At 34.5% G+C, this 26,204-nt stretch overlaps 1 protein-coding gene across 1 annotated transcript in view; it reads right to left on the reverse strand.

Moving 5' to 3' along the window:
- LOC145983754 (solute carrier family 4 member 11-like) overlaps positions 1-26,204 on the reverse strand; it is a 398,440-nt gene that overhangs the window by 17,994 nt on the left and 354,242 nt on the right. The window contains exons 7-10 of the mRNA XM_083116803.1: positions 18,608-18,814; positions 17,503-17,704; positions 14,033-14,139; positions 10,796-10,961 (exon numbers count right to left, since the gene is read on the reverse strand). Coding sequence (XP_082972929.1) covers positions 10,796-10,961; positions 14,033-14,139; positions 17,503-17,704; positions 18,608-18,814 — 682 coding nt within the window. The remainder of the gene's footprint in view (positions 1-10,795; positions 10,962-14,032; positions 14,140-17,502; positions 17,705-18,607; positions 18,815-26,204) is intronic.

The following is a 26,204-nucleotide window of genomic DNA, read 5'->3' on the forward strand; positions in this document are numbered from 1 at the left end:
AGTGGCCAGAGAGTCAGAAGTGAGTAGCCTTAGTGTGTGCACCATAGAGTGAGTCCATGTGGAGGTTTGGGCTGTGCCTAACGTAGATGCTCTCCATGGGCCAGCACAACAGTAACCTCAACAGGTACAGTGATGACAATTGGTTCTTCATTATCAGTGTTTAGATACCTTACTGGCTCATGCGTGATAACCCCCTTGTATGGTTTCTTTTAAATATGAACATAATTTATTCCATTCCTCATGCACACATCCTCTTGCAGCCAAACAGTTTAATTGGAGCTTATCTGGTGGACTTTACCAGCCAAGTCACCTTCCTGAATATAGAAGTCTACATTGAGGGATGTCACTTGGAGAAAAAACTTTATCAACATCAAACCTCCCAACCATTACTTCCATTGCTCCAGTTCCTATCCTTACCATATGAAAAAAGTTGTCGCTTTTTCACTGGCATTCAGAAGACAACTATTCAACACATCCTCTACAACTTAGATTGCACCAAGCTTTAGTCGACTATAACCATCTCCCCACAAACCTTATATGCTCCTTACAAAATTACAAAAAATAATAATAAACTGACACCAACTGTCCTGTATCTGTCACCTCACCTCAAGAAAAGAACATGCTCTCCTTTCTCCACAATGATCCTGAAAAATCTAGATAGAGAATGGCTTTCTGTCACCTTCCCAACATCAGCAATATTTTGATGCACTTCTCACACCCCACACAAGCTCCTGTACATTTTGATGTGCAAAACCTACCCAAACCTCACAACTTCCCTATCTTTCACATTCAAACCTCCCTATTTTTTTCAAAACTAACATTTCAACACTTGCCACCCATACCAACAATTAGGGGACACTGGGGTGAGTTGACAAAGTGTATTTTTATTCCTACTAGATGAGAGTTGACAACATTAGAGGTTACTGTGAATATGCGTCATCTCTAGGAACAATTCACAACTAAGAAGTTGAGCATCTTGTTCACGAAGTTTCTACTGCATGACAAACAAATTCATTTCCTACTTGCGAATTAAATTTTCTCAACTCTATATTCTTTCTTATACATTTTCAAAGTAAGCATGATGGTTTATGGTAAGGCTATTGAGAAGCCTATGGTAAGTTGTATTGATACTACATTCTGATACTTTGTTAAACTGCTTTGTTTAGCAGTAGTATGACTAGAAATTCCAATGTGGCAATTGGGGTGTGAGTTGACGATAAGAAAGAAGGGGTGAGTTGACAATATTGTAGGCCTATTGAGAAAATTGTTCTTCAGTCAATTGCTTAATCAAAAGTAGCTTAGCATGTATACATATTGTTTGTAATAATATACAGGGTGAGGAAAAGTCCAGCAGCACCCTTTTAATTTTAAAACATCTTGACAGAGGATGATGAAACTTCGGATATGGATAATGGGGGTGGGAGCACACCAGATAGGTCCAGTATGCATCAAGGTGGCCATCTTGGAATTACCTCCAGATTTTCAAGTGGGAGCAGGTCATGTGGCATTTAAGATGTGCGTTTTCTCAGAAATAAGAATATGCAGTTATTTTTCCCCTAACTTTATTTAGTGCCTTTGTGGGCCAAACATGCTAACACACCATCACCATCACTACTTCTGACATTTCACCTGACACCTATCCAACCAGCCAACCATATATCTATGATTCTAGCACTGGAATGAGCACCATTTGTTAAACACATGATCACCTTCTACAATGTTCATTTGGCTACACTTCAGGGTCCCATGAATTGTTTCACTATACCCTGAAGAACACTCTATATCAACCATTGTGTGTGTTTCCTTTCTCCACTCATGATTTAGCACCCTTCTAATTTGTTTTCTTTTTTTCAAATATAATAGATAGAGTGTAAAATTCAGCACACTTGCGTACAATCATGTATGTATGCATATGTGTCATGCCTACACATACATACATACCCATTCTCAGAGTAGCATGCCAAGAAATTTCATAAAAGGCAGATATGATTCCTATCTTGGTCAACTGTGCATTGCTTTCAATTTTTTTACTGTGTTGAACATGGTTCTCTCTTGTTATATATAACAAATATTGTTAAACATATCACAGAAGTATGAAGTTCGTTTCTTGATAACGTTACTTCTCTCTTAATCATTACTTCTCTAAAAAGTGCCAGCACCCCGTGACGGAGTGGTTTGCACATCGTGCTACGATGCCAGGGGTCCTGGGTTTGAATCCCAGCCTGGGTATGAATATTTGTGAGTGTCCATTCATCAATTCTATCATATCATCATCACTCATCCCTTACTTCGCAAAATAGCCAAAAGTGGCACAAAAGTTAAGTAAAATAAAGCAAATCAATTCTCTTAAAAGTGGACCATGTAAGAGGAGACCCTTAATATTAGTAATTTTAGGACCTTAAGAGAAACCAAAGAAACACACACAGAACCACAATAGATAATGTGAAAGTTCTTCCAGCACATTTTACAAACATGAATTCGACTCATGTTTAAACCTGCTGTACAACATATGATTCAGGGGGTTAAAAATTTGAACCAGTAAACTTATAAATGCTCAGATATTATGACTGGTATGTCTACTTTTGGTGCCAATAAAATTCGTGGCACATAAACAGCAGGATAGGGGCAGCAAGCAATAAAGTTGAGAATTTGGAGAAGAAATTTTGTAACTGTTTTAACCAATACATTTTTTCGAAAATACTCTCCTTAATCGGTCAATGCATATGAGTTCAAATGGTATTACAAATAAAAGCAAACACTCGCTACACTTCAATTGTGTCCATGTCCTATTTATAAAACAGCAATATTTTTAACCCTTATATTGACATGATTAAGATATTTAAGTGTAATATTTTCCAGGTATTAATAAAAATACATAAAGTGTAATGTCTATAACAAAATTCCATTGCATTTGTTACATCAAAGTTCATAAGAGGTATATAACTTCCATTGCACGAGTAGTTCACACAAATATGCAACTAATAATACTCAAACTGCTGATAATGTGTGACCTATTTTATAATCAATAGAGAATCATGAAAATATATACAGGTGCAAAAAGAGTTACAAATATTACTTAATATAAACTTATTTTATAGTAAAAATCATGCATATAAAGCAATCTGAAATTTGTAATAATTATATAAAATATTGTTATATAATTTTCTCATGCATTTTTCATAATTTGTGTTAAAAGTGTAACAATGCTTTAGCTGTAGCAATATATTTACAAAGCTACCAGGATATAAATTGTATCTGTATTCTTGCTTTATTATGCATTCTTTTCATGCACTCTTAGCAGTCAATTTGTGTGAACATGTTCAAATCACTGATTTATGAGCAAAGTGTCATAAGCATAAGCAAGTAAATTTCACACAAACTCCTAATAGAGAAGAAAAGAGAAGAAAGCAGATCAAATAAGACATCAATTTTTTCTATCCTAATGTACATTTACAATTGTTCTTTAAATATATCTATCACAAACAAACACAATGTCACCTTGAATGTTTAATTCAATATTTATGATATAATTTGCTTCACTTTAATGTGCAGGTTTAACATAATCTTTGTCACCTAATTGTTTTAGGGTTATTCTTTATTCGAAATAAACAATTTTCCCCAAATATGCAGAAAATTAATGTATCATTATAAACAAGTAAATATTAATAATTACAAAATATATATGACAAATAGACAAACATAAAACTTTGTTAGTTACGATTTGGCACACACAGGAGACATATTATGTGGAAATTTTAGAGAAAATGCAGGCTCGACCAGGACTTGAAATCAAAGTCACTGACATACATGCCATTTCTCTACCAACTGAGCTACAGAGACAGCCCTGGCTTTGCCTGGTTTTTGGCTGTCACTGTTGCATAATACATCTACTGTGTGTGTCAAATTATAAATAATTTACAACTCTATGCTGGGAAAAACTAGGCACTGTTGATGTTATCAGTGTTTCAAAGGCAACAAATCCTGTTGTGGTAACACTGGCAGAGACCATTCCACACAGGTACAGCAACAGGAAAAGGCAGGGTTGGCTCAGTACCTCAGTTGTTGGAGTAATGGCACAGTATCCCAGAGACCCAGTTTGAGTCCTAGTCTAGGGTTCCCAAATGCCCCGTAAAATACGGGAACATCCCGTTTCTAGTTAAGGTTTCCCATTGTCCCGACAAAAGTCCTCGAGACAGCTTTTTGTCCTGTATTTCAACAATAGGAATCGTTGAGTCAACCTGGCCTCACTATTTTCTATTTTCACCCATACTGGAGAAGTTTAATCCACTGTGATAACCTACGACTGTAAACATTCCGTAATAAGAAACTCTTATAAGCATTGCAGAGATAAGGGCTACTAAACTCCACTGACTTGGTGTTCTGCACACACACGGAACTCATCAGTCAATTAGATATCACAGTGAGTGATAATACTAGAATATTGCATTAAAAATTAAAAAAAATTAATATCATTTTGTGTGAAAAGCCCCATAAATACAAGCTTCCTTACCCTCATATTTTTATAGAAGATATAATCAGTAGTCATTCTTTAAAACAAGGTATAACACTTTCCGTTAGAAGAAGGATGTATTGTGCATTGTAGCTTTGAAAAATGAGTGTCCCGAATTTTTTCTGAAATGTCTGGGAACCCTATCCTAGTCTAGCCCACAAAACACATAAAAAAACTTTGTGTTTATCAGTACTATGTTAGCCAATTTTTTAGATAAGAAATGAATTTGTTTTGGGAGGAAAAAGTACTTCTGGGATTGGGGTGATATTCAGGGTGCAAATTAACAGATGACAGGGAATTCCTTCCCAATAGACCAAATGACCCTTTCCTACCTCCACACACATTGAATAGTCACACTTATAACAAATATTTCCATTCAATCTCAAATGTTGACCTCTTCTTGAAGCAAGTATTGTTTCGTGCTTTCACATGTCATCAATTCAAAACTGACAGTACATATCCAGCACATTATCAAGAGATTGTTAACAAAGTTTCTGGTATTTTTATTGTTGGTTTAAAAATTAGTAAATATACACAAATTTAATGCAATGTGTTTTTTTAAGACTGAAAAATCTACACCAAGATTTCCCTTCACTTTAAAAAAAAAAAATCATGGGTATCTTCACACAATTCAGTTACTCTCATCCTGGATTTTTGTCCGGAGAATTAATATAACTGTAAGGGACAGTTGTGGTATCAGTGTATTTTGAGCCTGGGTTTGGAGTGAATCTGCACAAAATGTCACTCCATGTTTATTTAGAATGGAAGAAAATGAACAAGCACTTCAGAAAAACACATGAATGATATTATAATGCAACACTCAGAATCTATAAAACACTGTAAACAGCATTGTAGGCACCTGTAGGCACCAGACACTCATATTAGGGCACAGTGCCCAGGAAATGAATACCACTTCATATTCACATCAGTGCTCGAAGTGGAGAGGGATGCAGCATGGTATCCCCCAGCTAGGATAAATTATGCAAAACATCCCCCCACCCGTTCCATTGTCCCCATGTTAAATCATATATAAACAAAGAAACATCCCCCAGCTAGCTGCAAGGCTCAAGCACTTAACAATTTCCACTTTGAGCACTGATGTATTGTATGTATGTAAACTTGATCTAGGCAGACTCAGAGTATATCTAATTTTTAATAGAGACTATTTTTATACAAAAATAAAAGAAACACTTAATTAGTCATCATTGGCCTTGCAGTGACCCTCCCCAGAAATGGCTTGCAATGAATACATATGATGATAACTACTTTTTCTCATAGGAAAAGAAAAATACAATTTTCAATATTAAGAAGATGTGGAATTTCTCAGTTATTTGCTTTCTGTTCTGTTCTGCATAGACATCATCAAAGACTGACGCCATGAATACACCTCTGGCATGTAAGAATGATGAAATAATTCCAACAGGCCAATAACATGTTACATATTTCCACTGCTCGATTAAGAATCTCAGGTGTGCCGGGTTGAAGTATAAGTTTCCCTCATACAAACCCTAAAATTTCTCATAATTATATTATACAGTCATAGAATCAGTGACATGCTCAGAATTTTCGAAAAAGCAGGTTTACATATACATTTTTTTTTGGTAGTCAGCCTTAATTTTGCCACCTATCCCACACTTCATGTTTTTTTAGAAACCCCTACCACCCCCCCCTTGGGTATGCCACTGCATACAATTATAATAATAAATTTAACAATCAAGTCTGATAAAAAATAATAATGAATAATTGAAGGAGAAATTTTGGTTACTAGAAAATAAATGAATGTTTGTCACTCAATCAGTTTTAGGGGAGTTTCAGAAACTATGCACATAACATACAAAATTGATATTCATCTTAAACTAAAGTTACCCAAGGAGTGTGTAGAAGAGAATATAATGAGTTTTAGAGGAAAAACAGCATATATTAACCACACTTTTAGCAAAAATAGTTTTCTTCTGTCCAAGTGATGCATTACTACAGTATTTAGCCATCTATTCTGTCATTTCCCTAGACTTCTCAGACATTGGAGCAAGATGTAGACAGGTATGTTGTGTCAAAATTATTATCCAGATTTTTTATTTTGTAAAGAATATGACAAGCACTGTGGTGAATTTGCGATTGTATTAATTGTGTCTTTCATCTAACTTTGAGATGAATGAGCATGAGGGGTGCATAAATAGCACCCTATTTCAACATATTGTGCAGTTTCAAATGCAGAACCACTTTATTACAAAGTGATGGCATTAGCACTATACCATCAGGGAGGTCTCTGGTCGAGTTTGCAGATATGCAGAGGGATGCTTCTATGGATCAACGTGGAGAAGATGGAGCAAGTGTAAGGATTCTTACACAAATTATCCTAGCTGAGGGATGCTTTATGCAAATTATCTTAATTGAGTGGATAACATCCCCCCATGGTCCCTCACTTTGAGTACTGGACATGGGTACATCATTACACACCAGATTCAAAGAGCAAAGAGCTGAAGCATGGAATGGATGCACAAAGGATTTGCTACATCCAGTGCTTGAAGTGAGGGGGATGCAGGGGGATGGTATCGCCAGCTACAAAATTTTTCGCAAAGCATCTCCCCAGTTGTCTCATTGTCACCATGTTAAACCATAGAAGCATCTCCCTGTTAAGCCTCAGCTCAAAAAAACATCCTCCCCAGCTAACATTTTCAACTTCAGGGTCCTGGGTTCGGTACCCGGTGGAGGCACAAGTGGTTCGGATCCCACTTTAAACTGTAGGTCTAGTCCCGATTAGCCTTACTGTGCATAAAGTGGACTTAAAATAACAAATCAATCAATCAATCAACTTTAGGTGCTGACTACATCAGAGAAGTTCAAAGTTCAAATATACTCTATCATAAAACCAATGACAAGGTTCCATTCTAACGTAACAAAATGTGTTGTGTTATATATTTTGAGAAAATGTGCCAAAATCTGCAAAATTTTGCAACTTCCATTTCCTGCATATTTTAGCTTCACAAAGGAACTAAACATTCATTTCTAAAAGAATGTCTCAGCCCAAGCTGATGGACAGCTACAAACAGCAAGAACAGTGACAGTGACAAAATTAACTTCAACAGTTTCATTTTGTTCTATGAAACATATTTCACATAATTTGACCCATGTATAATTTTTGCACAGTTTTACATAAATATCTAATATAGTTCAGATAGAGTTTGTTATACAGAACAATGTGATATTGAAAGTTATTTGTGAACTTTTTGACCTTTAGAAAAAGTATTTATAAAACTATGATCAGTGACATATTTCATCATACTTTCATTATATAAAAAGGCAGAGCTCTTTATTGAGCATTCCCTCATGCCATGAAGGCACATGTAGGTTGTAGAGGTAGAGCTTCACACATTCTCGACTACAGCCACAGTGCATGTGATGTAATTCAGCACGTTGTTCTGGTCATATAATTCCCTCTACGATTGTCTACAGGTGTCCATTATTGAGAAGATCAGAGCTGCTTTATGCAGAAATATTGCTAAAAGAATTCCCACCAGAGATCACCCCACCCTCGAAATTCAACATGCCAGTCAGATGCTCCATTCACTAGAGCACTGTGTCAATAACCTTCACTATACTATACTGCTGCAGATAGAAATACAACAATGCAGTCAACAGAACGAGAACATATTAGAATATAAAAAAAATATTAGAAATTTCCTAACTGGTCAATGAACTGGGTTCAATGCCAACAGGACACAATGGACACTTTGATCTCCAGGGAAGGAATGTCTGTTTTTGTGTTTATTTATAATCATTCATTTTTTCACTTCTTCACAGTTATCCCTTTAACATTAACTCACACTGTATAATAAAAAATCAAACTCAACAAATGGAAAAATATTATAATCTGTTATCTACAGTTAAATGTCAAGTCTGCATTTTCTATTAAAAACTTGCATTCATATAGTGGTACCTCATAGTACTGGACTAGTTTTTTTTTTTTTACTATCATATACTCACGGACACTTCTGGGCTGTAATGATAACATTAAGAGTCAATGAGGTTGTTACAAGTCAGATGTGTCCATGACTGTACAAGTTATTATAAATAATAACAATTCAATTAAAAAATGCTGAAATTATTTTTTCAAACTGAGATTTCACTGTAAAACATGCAATATATATCATATGCATATAGAATTTCATTTATATGAATTACTTATGTTACTGAGTTATGCCTTTTCCACCTTCAATTTTAATGCAGAAGCTAAAAATGTAATTGTAAGCATATATCTACTATGTTAATTATTCAATAAGAAATAATGTGGCAATGAAAGTCATCAAGCTAATATAAAAGAAGAAAAATATGTTGAATAACATATGATCGTAAATAATGCATGATTTATATGTTAACTGGCATCATATATAAACGTCATGCATTGCTTGATCTTCATTAATGTGACAATATTTACACATTAGAAGCAGCCTTATTATTGAATAAAAGCACTTACAAGCAATTTTTAGCCAAAAAATCAATCTATACCTTACCATACTTCATACTTCATACTTAAGTTACCTTATTTTTCAAATGTTTATTACACAATTTATTAAGTCATGCAGTGCATGCTCATGACATGCACAGTTGTGCAAATTATCATGACATAGTTGTGATTGTTCAAAAGTCACAAATACAAAAGAAAACAGCAGATATTTAAATTAGCTGTTAAAGTAAAAAAATATGTCAATATGAATATATTTAACATTACCAGAGTTGAATAAGGCCAACTCTAAAGTAGTACTGCGTCAAGTGAGGTTTTGATGTACTATCTAACAACAAGAAAGAATCATTGTAAGTTACATTTTTGCACTTTCATTTGGAATATAAGCACATTTACAAATGAGAGCACACAGTTTTCAACTATTAAATAAAATTCAGCTGTTTGCATATATACTTCTTTCTTGTAAGATAAATTTGATTTCTATTTAAGTATCCACAATTTCTTGTGATACATTTCCTTTGGATTAAATTAATTTGCTTCAAGAAAAATCATGATTACAGAGAAAATAATGTCGTCTTACTCATAAATATAACAATAATCACACAACATGCATACATTATACACACACACAAATATACACCTTACAAAATATAGGGATATATGGGCCTTCATACAATTGTATGATGTAAATTAATTAAAATAGATGAGGAAGAATACATCATTATTTAAAAAACATAAATGACTACTCTGCTGAAAATTTTGTCTACTGTTTTTAGTAGATCTATAGGTGTTTTGAAACATCTACTGTGTTTAGATTTTCAAATAGATATAAAAGCAAATTGTAAATCAGCAGGAATGAAAAGTTAAATTTACAGCGAACTGTATACAATATTGCATGTAATACTGAAGAGAATATTTCACTTGTACTTCTTCTACTGCACACATACAGTAGGCCTACTGAACTTGTTCAGTAGAAGTTCAGTAGGAAACCATTGAGTTTCAGTAGATTTCCGGGAGACACAGTAGAGTTCAGTTGATAACAGTAGATTCTGTCTACTGAAAACAGTATAAATTTCCATCTATGTAAAATTCAGGAATGAATAGGATACTACACTATTTTGGATATACTCAGAAGAGATAAGTAATCAAAACTGTAATTTTAATTGAATTAGCATTGTAATAATTGTGACTGGTTGAAAAGCATTGTGCATAACACTTTCCCTCTTGTTATGTATGGGATTTGTTTCAGTGTCAATTATTAGTAACACTAGAGAATCATCCTCTGAAAAAGGAACTACAATTTTTGAAAGTACAATTTTCCTTCACATATTGCAAGAATGGAATATGATCTATTGCATGTGTGTGTGTGTACTACTGCATTTATGATAACACTTTCAGTAGCATGTTTCTTTCAAGATATGGTTTCAAAAGTCTTAATTTTCACTTAACACAAATCAGATAATCCTAATCAATGAGAGATTGAAAAAATAAAAAGTCAGTTTCCTATATTTTTTGTTCAGCTATTACAATTACTCTGAGCAAAGAAAGTAAAACTTAGATGAAATACATATGTCAAATGTGAAACTTGTAAGGTAAATAATTACTAAAATAACAGGAAAACCAAAGTCAGAAATTTTTTGATCAAAATTAATACATAACTCTTATTGTATGTAGATATTATGGTCATACTAAATTTAACGTTTACTAAAAATAATTTCAAAGGGTACATCAAGAAGATAATTGAGAAACAATAAGAAATGCAGATTTATTTTAATTTAGTTTAGTCGCAAAGCACACAAGTCACAACAGTAAGAAATACTTACTTGTTACAAGGATTATTCACCATGGCACTGGTAATGTTCTGATCCATAAAAAACAATAATGAAAGGGAAAACCCAAGACCCATTGCTCCACAAGCAGCTGCAAATGTAAGTTTGTGCAATGGAGCAACATGGAAAACTTCCTTGTCATCATACTTGAAATGCTCCACTAAAAATAAAGAACAGAAATGGAAAATTAAAAAAAATATATATTTGATGCTATCATGGCATATAGGAAGTAGTTAATATAAGAGATGCTCAACATACATCGAAGGTCACAAACAGGAAATACAAACAACTCATTTAAAAAAAAAATTCCAAACCAATAGGTGATTCTGGAAGTATTTTGAATACTGATCACAGGAATGACATCCATTTTCCCCAATCACATCAGGATTTTTCACAATTTTGAATCAAAATTCTTATATTCACCATTACGATACGTTTATTACATAACATAAGAAAATAAATTTACACAAGGGAAATGTAAACTGCAGCAGAATTCAAGAAAACAATTTACACTAATAAGTTTGTTTCACTAAACAATTCACTGGAGATGCAATACTGTGATGAATCTTACATTTTTACATATAGGAAAACAAAAGCACATTAAAAATATAACAATAGAGTTCAATAAGGTGTGACTGATTATGTTATAAATGCACACCTCTTTGTTTTCCTACAAGCACTAATAAAAGAAGTGCCATGAATGTTCCTCTTCATCACCCAACAATAGTCTGCCAAAAATGCAGTATTCTATCTGCCTTGATATTTGTTGTCCATTCCAGATATGTATTTGTAAAACCTTCCTCTTTGCTCCTCGCTCAAGATGAGAGTGGAGAAGTGGATCATATCCTGTAACTTCTGTTTCACTACTATTAGTTGAAGATAAAACATCCAAAGAGGATGGGAATTGGGTTAATGGTAAGATCTTCACCATGGAAAAGTGTTGAATTGCTGAGCCTATGCTTTTTGGATACACTATGCCTTTCTATTTCTTTATGTTGTATCCTTTATTATTTGTTACACAGAAGTAAGTCATCAAGGTGGTTTCAGGGCCCCCTATATATAGGGTGTCCTAGAGGTGTACAAAAATAACTGCTTATAATGTGAAAACTACTCCTTATATTGCCTCATTGTGAAGCTCAGTCGATAGACCATGTATCCCAGATATCAGTAGTAAACTTGTACAATCAATAGTGCTGTTGAGTCACGAATGCACAGAAATGGCATGAGAACAGTTCTCAAGATGTGGATGCCACAGCACAAAGTGCAGTGTGTGTGTTGTGGTTGGCTGAGTTGAAATCAGTGACAAGTGTTCAGCAGAAGGCATGAAGGGAATGGAACATGAATCTCCATCACACAATCCATTTATCATTGGGATAAGACTCTAAAGGATACCAGAAATTTGGTTTCAGAAACTGGGAAACATCCTAAAAAGCATGTGGCTGAATGATGTGGAACGGGTGTGTGAGGCATTCTTTTGGAATCCATGTAATTCCATTAGACAGGCTAGTAATGAACTGCACGTTCAACCATATGAAGCAGAGGTGGGCCTGATATGGTCGTATTTTTTGCAGTCCTGGCATACCATACATGTCCTAATCCCAAATTTTTATTTGTGCTGACATATCCATTGGGTACAAATTGGAAGCAGCCAATTTCGTCATTATTATCAACATCCGGAATCAGAACATGCTACTTTCTGAGCATCCTGCACCATAAATGGCTTTTCCCCAGCATAAAGTCAGACCTGATCTAAGAAACCAGATAATCCTGCATTACAGGTGAATTTCTCCCAAAAAGCATAAATTGGTCATATTACTTAAAATGCTACTTTTGTTTTCCAATTTCTAGCAGTATTTTTGATTTTAGCAAAAAAAGATAAGAATAACAATTTAAGATATTATTTAGAGTATTCAAATTTTAAAAAAAATTGAAATTGGTTGATAAATATCCAAGAAACAAGAGATATTAAAATATAAATTCCACCATTTTGAATACAATATGGTGGCTACATGCCAAAAAGAAACACAGGGTTTCTAGACAGACAACTTGGATGTGTTCTCTTCAGTGATGCTAACAATGATCAAATTAGGTGTGTTAGTTTTGAGATATAGGCTTCTGAAAATGGGTTCAAATTTATAAACTAAATTTTGGGGGAGGGGGCTAAGGATGGATAACTCAAAAATATTTGAGCATGCAGGACATCATTTGAGCAGCTTTACGATATGCCCATAACCCATGAACTGGAGAAATACCATCCTTTCAAATCAATTTATTCAGTAGTTACAGCTTGCTCAAGTTTGGGGAGGAATTCATCACAACATTCGTATTTGCCACAGCATTGAAAAGTGACCTTCATAGAAGCAGCCCTGGTGTCCCAAATAAACTACTTATGAATCTGAAACTTTGCAGGTCTCCATGTGGGATACGTATGCACAACCTATAGAAGTTTGATCAAAATTGAAGATGGTCAAGCAAGGACCATATCTGAATTTAGGCCACTTGACATGGAATGACCCCGTGAACAATTCTGTTGGTTATAGGCATATCCCTCATCCCACGCTCGCTAGTCATTTTCCTGTAGCTTACACGAACATTTGGAATTGAAGAAGAAATAAGGGCATAATATTTTAACAAAGCATTTTTCTGCACATTGTAATAAGCCATGTATGCTCAGAGGAAGGGCTGTGGAGGTAGAAGCTCCACACATTCATGATCCCCACTGCTGCTGCTGTGGAGATGACCTGATCAGCACCATGCTCTGGCTGTCTTTGCCCTTATCCAGGGTTGTTCCCAGGTACCTTATTTTATTAGAGGCTGGGTGAACGACAGAGCCACATTATACAGGGATATGGTAAAAAAAAAAATTCCCATCTACCCGGGGAATCAAACCTGGGTCTTCCACATGCCAGTCAGATAGATGCCCCACCAGCTGGGCCATTGTGGCTCCAATATTTTAACATAGAAATGTATAATTTCTGTATGCTCGTTTGACTACTAATTAGGCAGATTGAGCCTTTCACATCATATTTTGAACAGAGCTCACTTTTAGAAGTATTTGGTTGTTATGCCTCTAATAAATGCCTTCTTCCTACATCAGATGGCTTGACATTGGTTGATACTTCATTTATTACAAAATGGTTACTTTTATAAACATAAAATATCATTACTTGCTTAAACCTTGCCTATGAATACATATAAATTAAACATCTAAGATAAATATACAAAACTTACACTCAATATCACCAAAAAAGTATGATCCTATGAAGCTCAGCACTAAAACTGCAACAGGTAAAGAATAATCTGCCAATGCTTCACGCTTACTTGCTTGAAGATATGGCCTGTGAATAAATATGTATCTTTTAAATCAATAGAAAAATAAATATTAGCTTGGAAAAATTCCAACTTGTAAAGAATTAAATTTTTGCAATAAATATAAATCCTACGGAGATTTACAAAATGTATTACAAATGCGAATGAATATGATAACAAATTAATTGAAGGATTAGATGAAAGAAGTGCATAACTCAGAACACATAGTTGGGAGGTGATAAACAAAAACTATCTGCACTCAGCATCTTTCCATGAAACTCAATCACAAGAGGATGTGTATCCTAACATTATACTGGAATATTGTTAGGATACACATCCTCTTGTGATTGAGTTTCATGGATAATATTTCAATATGGTTATGAGAATGGAGCATTTCAAAATTTTGAATTACACTCTTCTTCCATACAAGATGGATGAAAAACAACAACTGTAGTTTGTAATGTCGTGAATTTACCATATTTATAATATTTTCCACATAGAAGGCTAAGCTTCTCTACAATAATGAGGATGTTTACAATATTTTTTTACAAAAAATATGAACTTTTATTAGATTGCTATTACAAAATTGAAACGAAATAATGCCATGTAGTGTCATGTTATCATTATAACTTCAAGCATTCAAAACTTATAAAAACATAACTCAGAGTTACTCCTTTCTTCCAGCTAACCCAATCTATGTTCCATGTCCCCAGGTTTTTTTTTTATAATTAAAATTTAGTAACATATTATTTATTTCCTTACACAGAAAACTCTGTTCATACCAACTCTAATTTCCTTTTGAATTTGTATGTGGCTATGACTTCCACTTACATACATAGTAAGCACCACTATTTTACTGATAAAATCTAAACCATTGGAAAAGAGTAAAACTGTAAATTCTGATATAAGAAGCTAGGCAGGTTATTTTCCAAAACTAAATATGCTTAACATATTCTCCCTCTAAATATACAAACAAGAGCAGTCCAATCAACTTTTAATTTCTTTTACTAAAAAGAGTTATCTTTCAAGTAACAGTAATGTCAAACTATAACTCAAAGTTACATGTACTTAACAACACACACTTTGAGACCAGATACTCACTACTGAAAAAAGATGTGATGATGACATTATCCCAATGAAGAAACTGCTTGATGATGCTATTAACTTACTGAATTAACTATTAATCTACAGAATATAATTAATACAGAATAAATAAAAGCATAACAAAATATACCATATCTTAAAAAAATTGGCAGTAATATCTACAAATAAAAAAAATAATTATGAAGTGCATAATGGCTGCAGAATATCTTGAAATTAATCACATAACAGGTATCAAACAGGTGTATATTGTGCAATATTTATGAAAAGTGGCATACCCATGGGAGATAGGCATGTGTTTCTTCAGTGTAACTGACTCTAATGTATTTTAAGGAACATTGTTTATGTGAAAACATACCTCTTACAAGCCAAAAGAAGATCATAACATCCTGCGTACAGATATTTTACAGGATATTTTAAAAGGACGTAAAAATATTTGTGGGAGCACTCATTCTCTTTACATATGACACACACACAAAGCCAAAGCTTAATAAAAAAGCAACTGACTTTAATGAATGATAAAAGTTTTGAAATATAAAATTAAAAATACTTGAAAATGACATGAACCTTAATCCCCCCCCCCCCAGCCCACATTAAAGGGTAAAACATATGAGAAAATGATGTCTGTCACAGGCAACATGGTAGCATTTAAACTGTATTACTGATCCCAGGAATGGAAAGTATAGATGTCATGTGTAAAGTAGCTGGTGATGATGTAAAAACTAAAGATTAACATGAATATTCTCATTGTAATTGTTAAGATATTATATAAATTACAAGGGACACTTTCTCTATTTACCATCATTCATCATTATTTGAGTAGTATTTTTAAGACCACTTTATGCACAGATAGGTTATTTGGGACTGTACCTACAGTTTAAAGTGGAATGTGAACCATCGTGCAATGTGCCTCTACTGGGTATTGAACCTGGGACTTCTTGTTTACAAGGCTTACATTGTCTTTATGCCATCAGAGAAGGCAGCCTTGTTTATCATCTTGGTTCTAGGATGACTTGTGTTCTAAACTAGTGCTGTTATTTCTACCTGTGATTTTACTACTGCTATGTTAATAGTTTAACGCATTGTGATGATGAGGGAAATTAAGTTTGAATGTTTCCTGCTTAATTTAACCAAGCCATTTTCAACTTTCATTTCAGTGTATGAATCAATAATAATTATCATTTATTATGGCTAAAATGAAGAACACAAAATGCATGGCATGTAATGGTTTAACTAATTATAATATAAGAAACAAAGTAAAGTGAAGAATGAGACTGTTGGTGACATACAGTATATTTAAAGTACAAAGTAACAATTCTTAAGTAAAGAAAATAATGATCAATTAATTATAACAATTAAATGAAAAAATATGACATGAACAGGCTAAATAAATAATATCTGTTCATTTTTTAAATAATTGAAAGAGTACACAATGTGGGCTACATAGGAATAATCCACATTGATTCTTTATGATTATAAATGTCATTAATATTTATATGTCATATTTCTTTGATAACACATATTATAATATGAGAAAATTAAAGAAAACATATTCTATTAAATATACTGTCTCTGTGGCACTACAATGATTCAACACTTGCAAAAATTCCTGATACACTTATCAAGGAAAATATTTTTCAAGAAATCTTTAAAAAAATGGTGCAAATGTTAATATTTTTTAAGTTTTTGATAGATTGGCTATGTTGCACATTAAGTAATGTAAATTGTTTTAATAAATCATAATGTAAATGCAATTATTCAAAAGCACATTTCTTATCAACTGAGAGTTGTATGTTCTAGCACTATATGGCACCAAGAATAATTATTAAAATGAAAACAATTTGTCGAAAATATATAAGATGTATATGTTGTTTGCATCATCACTTTGTGATGTGTTAACACTTTCTTCAATGAAAATTGTACATTCTCTCTTTTTGTTCATTATTTAATTTTTTGTTGTACTTACATAATGTGAAAAAATGACATTTGGTAATGTTGAAACTCAAGCATTTCAAGTTTGACTAAGAATTATATGTGTGTGTTTTATTTTGTCATTCATGAACCAAATGGTATCTTGAATTAAGGAAATATATGTACATTTTGTGTTTAGGCTTGATGGATGTCTATCTTCATCTAAAGTTTCCCATCTTGTTTTCACACACCTTTATGTGTTTACATTATGTTCTATGATGATGAAAACTTGTAAATTTTAGCGTAACTATATCACTAATAAAATGTACTTGTGGCACTGAAAAAATCTCTTGTACTTTTTTCCCGAGTATTTTACTTACGTTTTGTTGAAGTTGTACAAAGACACACCCAACCAAAGAGTTCCTAGCATGAGCAATATAAACAACACACTGCTTTCACGGTGGCAATCAACTCGACCAGTAGATGCACAAGTTATATTTAAGTCTGTCATGTTTTGTAGATTGTTCGATGATGCAGAGGAATATGCTTTACAAGCTTCAGTGTTGTAATTATCCTCAAAATCTGAAAGTAAAAATAAATAATGGACATTTATTAATGGATTTTCAACTGATTTATTATAATAATTATTACAAGATGTAAGTGTATAATTGTGCTTGCCTCCCTGATGGCACAGTGGTAGCATTCTTGCCTTGTGATCAAGGGGTTCAGGGTTCAATACCTGGTGGAGGCACATACTGGTTTGGATCCCACTTTAAACTGTAGGTCCAGTCCCGATTAGCCTTAATGTGCATAAAGTGGACTTTAAACACCAAATCAATCAATCAATCAATCATAATTGTGCTTATTTATATGAAAGCAAATTGGATAAAATTTCAAGTAGATGTCATTTTTCATTTTAATATAGCTTCAAGAAAATATTCTCACAGAATATAATTGTAATTCTTCATGGTCTTGTGCAAATTTTGATTACATAATAAAGATAAAAAATAATGAGAAATACACATTACTTATAGTAAAATTTTTGGAATAATATTTGTTGGTACTGTCTTAAATTTTAGTTTATTTTCTTTAAAATTCCTTTCGTCTCTCTTTATATATTGCTGCAAGATGTACTTTTGTTTAATCAGTAATTCCATTTCTGTAAATGACAACAAACAATTTGTATAATAAGAATGATAATGCTAGGAAAATATAGGAGATTCTGGTTTCTGAAGTTTGAATTTGAATAACTGTGCTGATAATGATCTCTTTATCATAGATCTTATCTACATGAAAACTGAATGGGAAAGAAATAAGAAAATATAATTGACACATGTTTAGGGTAAGGTGGGAAATGGATATTTTTTTTATTTTTACCTTGCACTGAATTTTATCTCACATTTAGTTAATTTGGAAATTGAACAAGTTGAAAAACTAGTTGATCATTCTTTAGTTAACCTAATTCAAGTAGTCTACGTTACTTACTTTTCACCATATCCCTGATAGCATCTACAAAGAATGCTATGGAAATGAACAGAGCAAATATTTCTTCAGTGGAACGAGTGGACCACCTCATAAGACGAGAAACATCAAACAATGAGTAAAGAATGAGGAAAAAGCTATTCCACAGACCAACGCAGCAGTACATGGCATGGAAGTCCAGCTTGAAATCTTCACATATGTTGTAGATTACTGCAAAGGTAGAAAGGAATAGAGAAATGTAACACACATGCTTTATCTTTGTTAAAAGTAAATTGAAATTGTTAGTTCAATTAATAACAATAAAATTTTATAGATTGAAAAATCCTGTCACATCCAAGCGTACAATAGTGATTTATGACATATCAACCTGTACATGCCTATAACCAATCAATATTATGTGGCCTACTATATTTTAGATACCAATAGAAATACAAAAAAAAGGCTTAATGGGACACAGATTGTCTTGAATAGTACGATTAGTCAATCAATTAAAGTGCAGTTTCAATATTTGATACTACACATACAATGACTCATATATAACCGATGGAAATATATATAGAATTTTTAAAATACTTCTTCCTTCTGTTTATCCATGGGGTACCAATTTCATGTAATCTTCAGAAATCTCAAGTAGTGGACATTTCTGAAATACATTTTAAATCCATTCATTTTATGGAAATAATGATGAGATGTTTAAAATATCTCAGTGATATTTGTTTTCCTTCTTGAGAAATAAGGCTTCAAGCATAGCTAAAAGTCACATCCTACATCACTGAAGTAGAAATGTCCTCTGTTATGAAGGTGTGGCAGTGTAGCACTTTCTGCTCACACTCTAAACTCTGACATAGGCTGTGAAAGCAACAGCAAAAAAGTAATTCATTACTGTGAAAAACACAAGTATGTTAAAATTTGCAGTGCAAAACGTATGCACCATTTCTTGTAGATGCTACACATCCTAGCAACTGTCAGCTACTCAGTAGAGGGTGTCCACTGCTCTGACAGAGTAATACTGATAGTAGCAATAGCTGAACATGTGAACAGCATTGTTCATTGTCAATGTATAGGTTCTCAAAGAAAATATTGTTACAAGAACAACAGTTTATATGCACTTTCTGGAATAACAAACTTTAAAATTACAAGATGTTTAGAACACTCAGGTTTACACAACAATTTCCTGAATGTAAGTAGTGATATGGTAAAAAGAGTTATGAATTTCCTGCAGTAAATGACTGTTTTCTTTAGTTAATATACTTTTCCAATGGATGAATTTTGTCCTATTTTTACATAACTTGTCTGTCAGTTTGGCTGCAATGCAATGATGTAGATAAATGATTAATTTAGTTAATTACAACTCTTCTCTCAAGTTGCATTTCTGCCACTTTTGGCTAATGGTGACAATGAAGATGAATAACGATAACCAGTTCCCTCATGTTTCACATACAAATATCTCCCTGCAATCTCCAAGGCTTGGTTAATTATCTCCCCCACCTAACAATTTTCACTTCAAGATGAGATTAATGAAAAGACATTCACAATGGAACAGCCAAGCCAAGGTCAGGAGCCAAACCTGGAACCTATGGTGATGAATAGGTTACGAGACAAGCCTGAGATGGGCTTGTAAAAACTGAGATGAGAATGAGGCCAGACCCTTTGAGACTTGCTTATATGAGATTGAGAATAAGGCAGAACTCTGAAAAATCAAGATGAGACTGCCGAGGCTCTCAATCTTATTTGAGACTTTCATACGATATTTAAAAATTCACCTAAACCAAATTTACGTTACAATGTGACTTTTTGAGATATACGAAATAGGTATATATATATATATATATATATATATATATATATATATAAAAGAAGGTAAAAGGAAACACTCACCGGACAGTAGAAAAATTCAAAATTTCTGTGAATATATATATATATATATATATATATATATATATATATATATATATATATATATATGTCCAAATAGGTATATTCATTGATTATTTATAGATAAATCAGGTATTTTGTCCATACCATAATTTTGCAGATTCAACCCATGGCTGTCAATTGTGAATCTCCTAAATCAGGATAAAATTATGATTTTTTGAAGGCGTGTATTGTCAAAATGAGGCATAAAGAAAGTTATTAAAAAAAATTGTTTGTCTTAATAGCCTCTGTATGCTGTGAAAGTTTGTGTGCTGTCCTGTTGTAAGTGTTTATTCTGTATATTTCAAGATTCAAGATGAGACCGAGATGAGGTCAAGACTTGCCTTTCAGGAATGAGATGGATGATTATAAATTAAGATGGGACTGAGACAGATACATATAAAATGAGATGATAATGAGACGGATGCTAATAAATCGACATGAGGTTGGGAACGAGACATGCACCCAGACACTGCCAAGTCCTTGTTTCATCTCTTCTCGATAATACCATCTACAGTGGTGGGATTGAGTCAATCATTCATTTAACATTTCAAATGGATGCAATTTATGATAAAAGGATATAAATAATCATTACATGTAATTTTATTTACGTATCAGTTTAAATGTGAGCACAAGTCACCTTGAGTCTATAAAGTGCCCAATGTATTTCTGAATCATGTCATGATTCAGTGGAAATTATGTCTTTCTAATACATTTGAAGCAAATATGCCCTGCCTACGAGGATTGGTATCGTAGTGCAAAACAAGACTGAAGCCAATGTTTGTGTTTTTCATGTTTTTCACATCCCTGCTGGAGCATTGCTTCCAACAAGGCACCCCCAGTGGAGACAGTGTAAGTTTCCTGTTTTTGAAGGGGGATAACGCTAAGGCGCTCCATGCAGAACCAATCAGTGCGTATCTCGAAAATGCCCCATCTTATGATAGTGTGATAAAGTTGCGCAGGCACTTTCAATGCAGGCAAACAAGTTTGGAAGACGAACCACGAAGTGGGCGGCCATCGCTCAGTGAAGAACCAGGAGTCGCAGCACAAGTAGAGGCTTTGATGCTCACAGATCGAGGCATCACCCTCGATTCAATAGTACAAACTGTCCGCATAAGTCATGGGTCCGTATGCAACATACTTCACAACGTTCTGCATATGACGAAGGTCACTGTCCACTGGGTTCCGCGAATGCTGACTCCCATGCAGAAGGAACGCCGAAGGGACACTTCTGCGGAATTGTTGCAGATGTGCCAGGCTGATCCTGACGACTTTTTTCATCGGCTGGTAACCATGGACGAGTGCTGGGTAAACCACTAGGACCCCGAGACAAAGCAACAAAGCAAACAGTGGAAGCACACAGCATCGACACCTTCAAAAAAGGGAAAGATGCAGAAGTCATTGGGAAAGGTGATGCTGAGTATTTTTGGGACTGCCAGGGAGTCCTTCTCACAGATTATGCTCGGAAGGGTCAAACGATCACAGAAAAGTACTACCATGACCTCCTAACCAAGTTACGGGAGGACATCAAATCAAAGAGCCAAGGAAAACTCTCCAAGGGTGTTCGTCTGCTCCATTACAACACACTAGCTCATTCTGCACAGCAGATGGTGACACAAGCGGCTGTGTTGGGTTTCAAAACTCTGCCCTACCTACCCTATTCACCCAACTTAGCACCCAGTAACTTCTATCTCTTCCCTCACATGAAGAGCCCCCAGGACGACGACGAGGTGATTTCTGAGATAGAGCAGTTCTTCGGCAGCCAAAGCATAGGCGTGCACACAGGGGGGCAAGGGGGGCAATTGCCCCCCTCCCCCCATAATCACGGACGTTCTCAGATTTTTCCACGAAGGGACAAGCAAGATATTTTTCCATTATTACCCTGATAATAGTGCTGACCCCCTGGGCCCCACATTACATAATAATTAATGTGTTGATATTCGTTTTCGAAGGGGGAGGTGTGGTCATCCTTGTCCCCCTTCCAGACTTTCCATGCCCCTACATTATTATACATTCACCTAGAAATTTAGTATAGAGGAATCTTATCTCTGTTATTAAATGATATTATAGGAGAAACTGAAGTATTTTCAAGGCCATGAAAGTTTAAAGCAACTACGGGGGAAGGGGGCACAGAGGGTCAATTGCCCCCTTGACTTCAAATTTTATACAAATAAAAAACATTTCGTAAAATTTTCTTGCTCGCTTCGCTTGCAATATCTACTTTATTACAGTCTTGTCAACTTCATAGCCGTAGCTAGGTGTGGCGAGAGTTGTCCCTGGACGCTGAACAAACTGAATGAGAAAACTTGTAAAAGAGAATGCCATGCCCTCCCATGGAAACTTTTGCGCCCTATGAAATCAATGCTGTTTTCAATTTGCAAAAATTTGGATCGAATAATTTTCTTGCTTGCTTCGCTCGCAATTTCTTTTCTGTAATGCATTCTAAATTACCTGAGAGAACTAACAACAACTAAGTGCTTCAAACAGTTGCTGTTATGACAGTTTGCTTTGGAGAAAAAGGAGCGGCCACATTTCAGATACCATTTATATAATTTTTGCTGTTGGTTTTTATGGGGCAGATGAATTGATTATGTATTGTATTAAATAATATGTTATTTATATATAATATATACACACACAAATACCCATCAATGCAGTAAAACTAAATCAGTGAGATAAAATAAGGTTTTTCTTCACTGACTGAACTTTGGCTTTTTCCCTTCCTAATTAGAGGGTCTGCGCACGCCTATGAGCCAAAGTGGACTTCTACAACCAGAGCCTCCACCAGCTCATCCACCGCTGGGAGAAGTGCGTTGCCCTGTATGGTGCATATGTAGAGAAGGACTAACCCCACGCCAGGCATTCATGACACCAGCTCAATTTCATCACTACGATAATAAAGACTTTATGACTGACCCTAGCACTTGCTTGTCACACATCCAAAATAGAAAAAAACTCTTCATTGATACTTTTTGAAAATCTATTTGTTAATTCCATATAATTTGATTTACTCAAGAGCATCCCCTATATAGAAAATTTTTGATTGGGTGTCATCTCTCTACTTATCTACCCCCACCCCCTCAATACACACATGCACAAGCACACAGCAGCTACTTAAGTAGGAACACCACCTGGCAGGAAGTGGGACTCTTATTTATTTTGACTTTGGAAGAATTGTAATTCTCTCAGGAATGGACTTCCTAAATTTTCAGAAATGTTCCTCAGATATGCTGATCCACACAGATTGTGTGACATTATGTAGATCTTGTAGAGTTTTCAGGGATAAATTGTCTCTTTGAACAACTAATTTGACCTAATTCCAAAGATATTCTAAAGCATTGAGATCTGGTGGCTGTGAGAGCCATTGGATTCCTTTGAATCGGCTCCATGTTCATGACACCATTTTGTATAGAGCCCTGACTATTTTGCTGTAAGAAGCCATTTCATGAAAGGCACGCCATGCAAATAAATAGAATAGATACAATTACTCGGTAACAGTTATAAGGTAAGCTTTGGCACCAAAATTACCTTCAAATGGAAGTAAAGAACCTAATGCAACTTCTCAAACATGAATAACTTAATATACTGTTTTATTTGGCAGGAGATGGAGTAGGTGTTCATAATAAAGTGACCAGTGTACGTATTTATCTAGCCTACATGGTGCAGTGGTTAGTTACGTGATATTGTTATGATTGCATCATTTTAATCTTAATTTTTCTTAATTTTTATGTCTTGCTTTGTGAAAATATTATTTCTTGTTTCTAAGGTTGACATATTAAATTAGGTATCTACTCCGCCATCCAATACAATGGCCATGCAGTATAAGGTATCAGGCTTTGGGCTCAGGCTATGAGATGCATGCTGGTTCAAATCTCCTGTGGGGACGTGTAACAACTTTCTCCTAAGATTTCAGCCAGTGTATGGGACCGGGGCCCACCCACCATTATGATGAAATTTGGGAGCTATGATTGAGTAGCATAACCCAGTCATGGAAACCAACAACAAGGGGCTCACGGGCTGTTTTGCATGGGTTATTATCTATTCCACCACCTCAATTTCTTTTGTTTCTTAGCATAAGTAGTTAACAAAATTCTGTCTCAAGGTGCTAATTAGATGTTATTTTTATACGTCATTAAATTTTAAACAATTCTATTTATATATACTGGCATTAAGCATCATATGTCCTAAACTGGCAGGAAGCAGTCCAATTGAACCTAATTAATTCCATCTCAAGAAGACTTAGCTCTGAAAATCTGAAAATTTGCACAATGCATACAAAGCATGCTGGGAAATGCTACAAGATCTTCTACTGGTGCAAGGTGTGCTTTATTTCTGTGTGACACATGAAAAAAGGAAACATCCTTTCCTTTTTCATGCTGTTTTCCAATGAATTTCTATCGTAATATATTCAGTCTCTCTTGAGGTTCTGAAGTATTTCCTTCTTAAATGAGCCACTCAGGTTAATTATTCTACTTATCTCCTTTCTAAGGTATACTTTAATTGTTGCGTGGGAAATAATATATAACCAACTTAATAATTAATGCCTAGGCACATGGACGTCCGCAGGATTTTTTCCAGGGAGGGGCAAGGAAGGTATTTTTTTCCAGGGGGGGCCAAACAAGGCACATTTTCTCCAAAAAGTGTTGTCCTCTAAAAAAAACATTGCTTAAATTTGAATTTATGATGTTCATGCAATAATTAACACATATTATTGTGGCTAAAATGAAATTATATGTGTGAAATACATCATTTTTGGTTGACTTTCATTTTCCAGGGGGGGGGGCACGGCCCCTCCTGCCCCCCCCTTCCGGACGCCCATGCCTAGGCATGTAGGCTATCACATGCATCATTTGATAACAGCTTAAATTTAAAACCAAGTATACAAGTTGGAATCGCTCTTCCTGAACTGTGTAACTATAATCTATTAATATACAAGTGTGATGATTGAAATGAATTTTAAAAGTTTCACTGCAATCCGTGCAAATAGTTGCACTACTGGGGTACAATTGTGTATTCCTTACAAGTCAGGTAAACTGCTGGAAGTCAAGAGCTGTTTAAGATGGAAATATAACAGATTTTTGTGCAGTTCTATCCAGAGTCGAAAGTAGTTTAATTTAGAACTGGCTGGAATAAAAATTATATTTCTCTAATACAATATTTTATTTAATATTGTAATTTTTAATCTTTCGAGCAAAAGAGCGAGCGAGAGAGAGAGAGAGAGAGAGAGAGAGAGAGAGAGAGTCTGAGATAATCTTTCATACAAAAAAATTCAACTGAATCATATATTAACAAAATGATTTTTTTTGAGAGCACACATTTTTTAACCACACTTCTTTTTAAAACAAATTCTGATTTATTCTGGATTGTAATTTTTTGTATGTGTGCATTAAAATAATATTCCCTTATTTTAAAAATATGATTTTCAAGCTTTTTTATTGTTTATAAATACTGTGCAGCTGGCTGTCACATTGGACTTGCATCAGTGTTGACTCGCAACTAATCACTACAAATCAGCATGTCGAAAGCACAGTAATCCAACATATTATATCATTCGAGGGTCATTACACTCAACTGATGCCATTCACCAAGGAAATAAACCATGTAAAATATCTATTTCATCCAACAATGGAAAGGCGTGCTGCAAAGCACTTGAAGTTTTAAGACTTTTAGGCTTGTTTCAAAGGTG

The sequence above is a fragment of the Lepisma saccharinum genome, chromosome 2 (genome assembly GCF_977018435.1).
Source record: "Lepisma saccharinum chromosome 2, izLepSacc3.1, whole genome shotgun sequence".
Lineage (NCBI taxonomy): Eukaryota > Metazoa > Arthropoda > Insecta > Zygentoma > Lepismatidae > Lepisma > Lepisma saccharinum.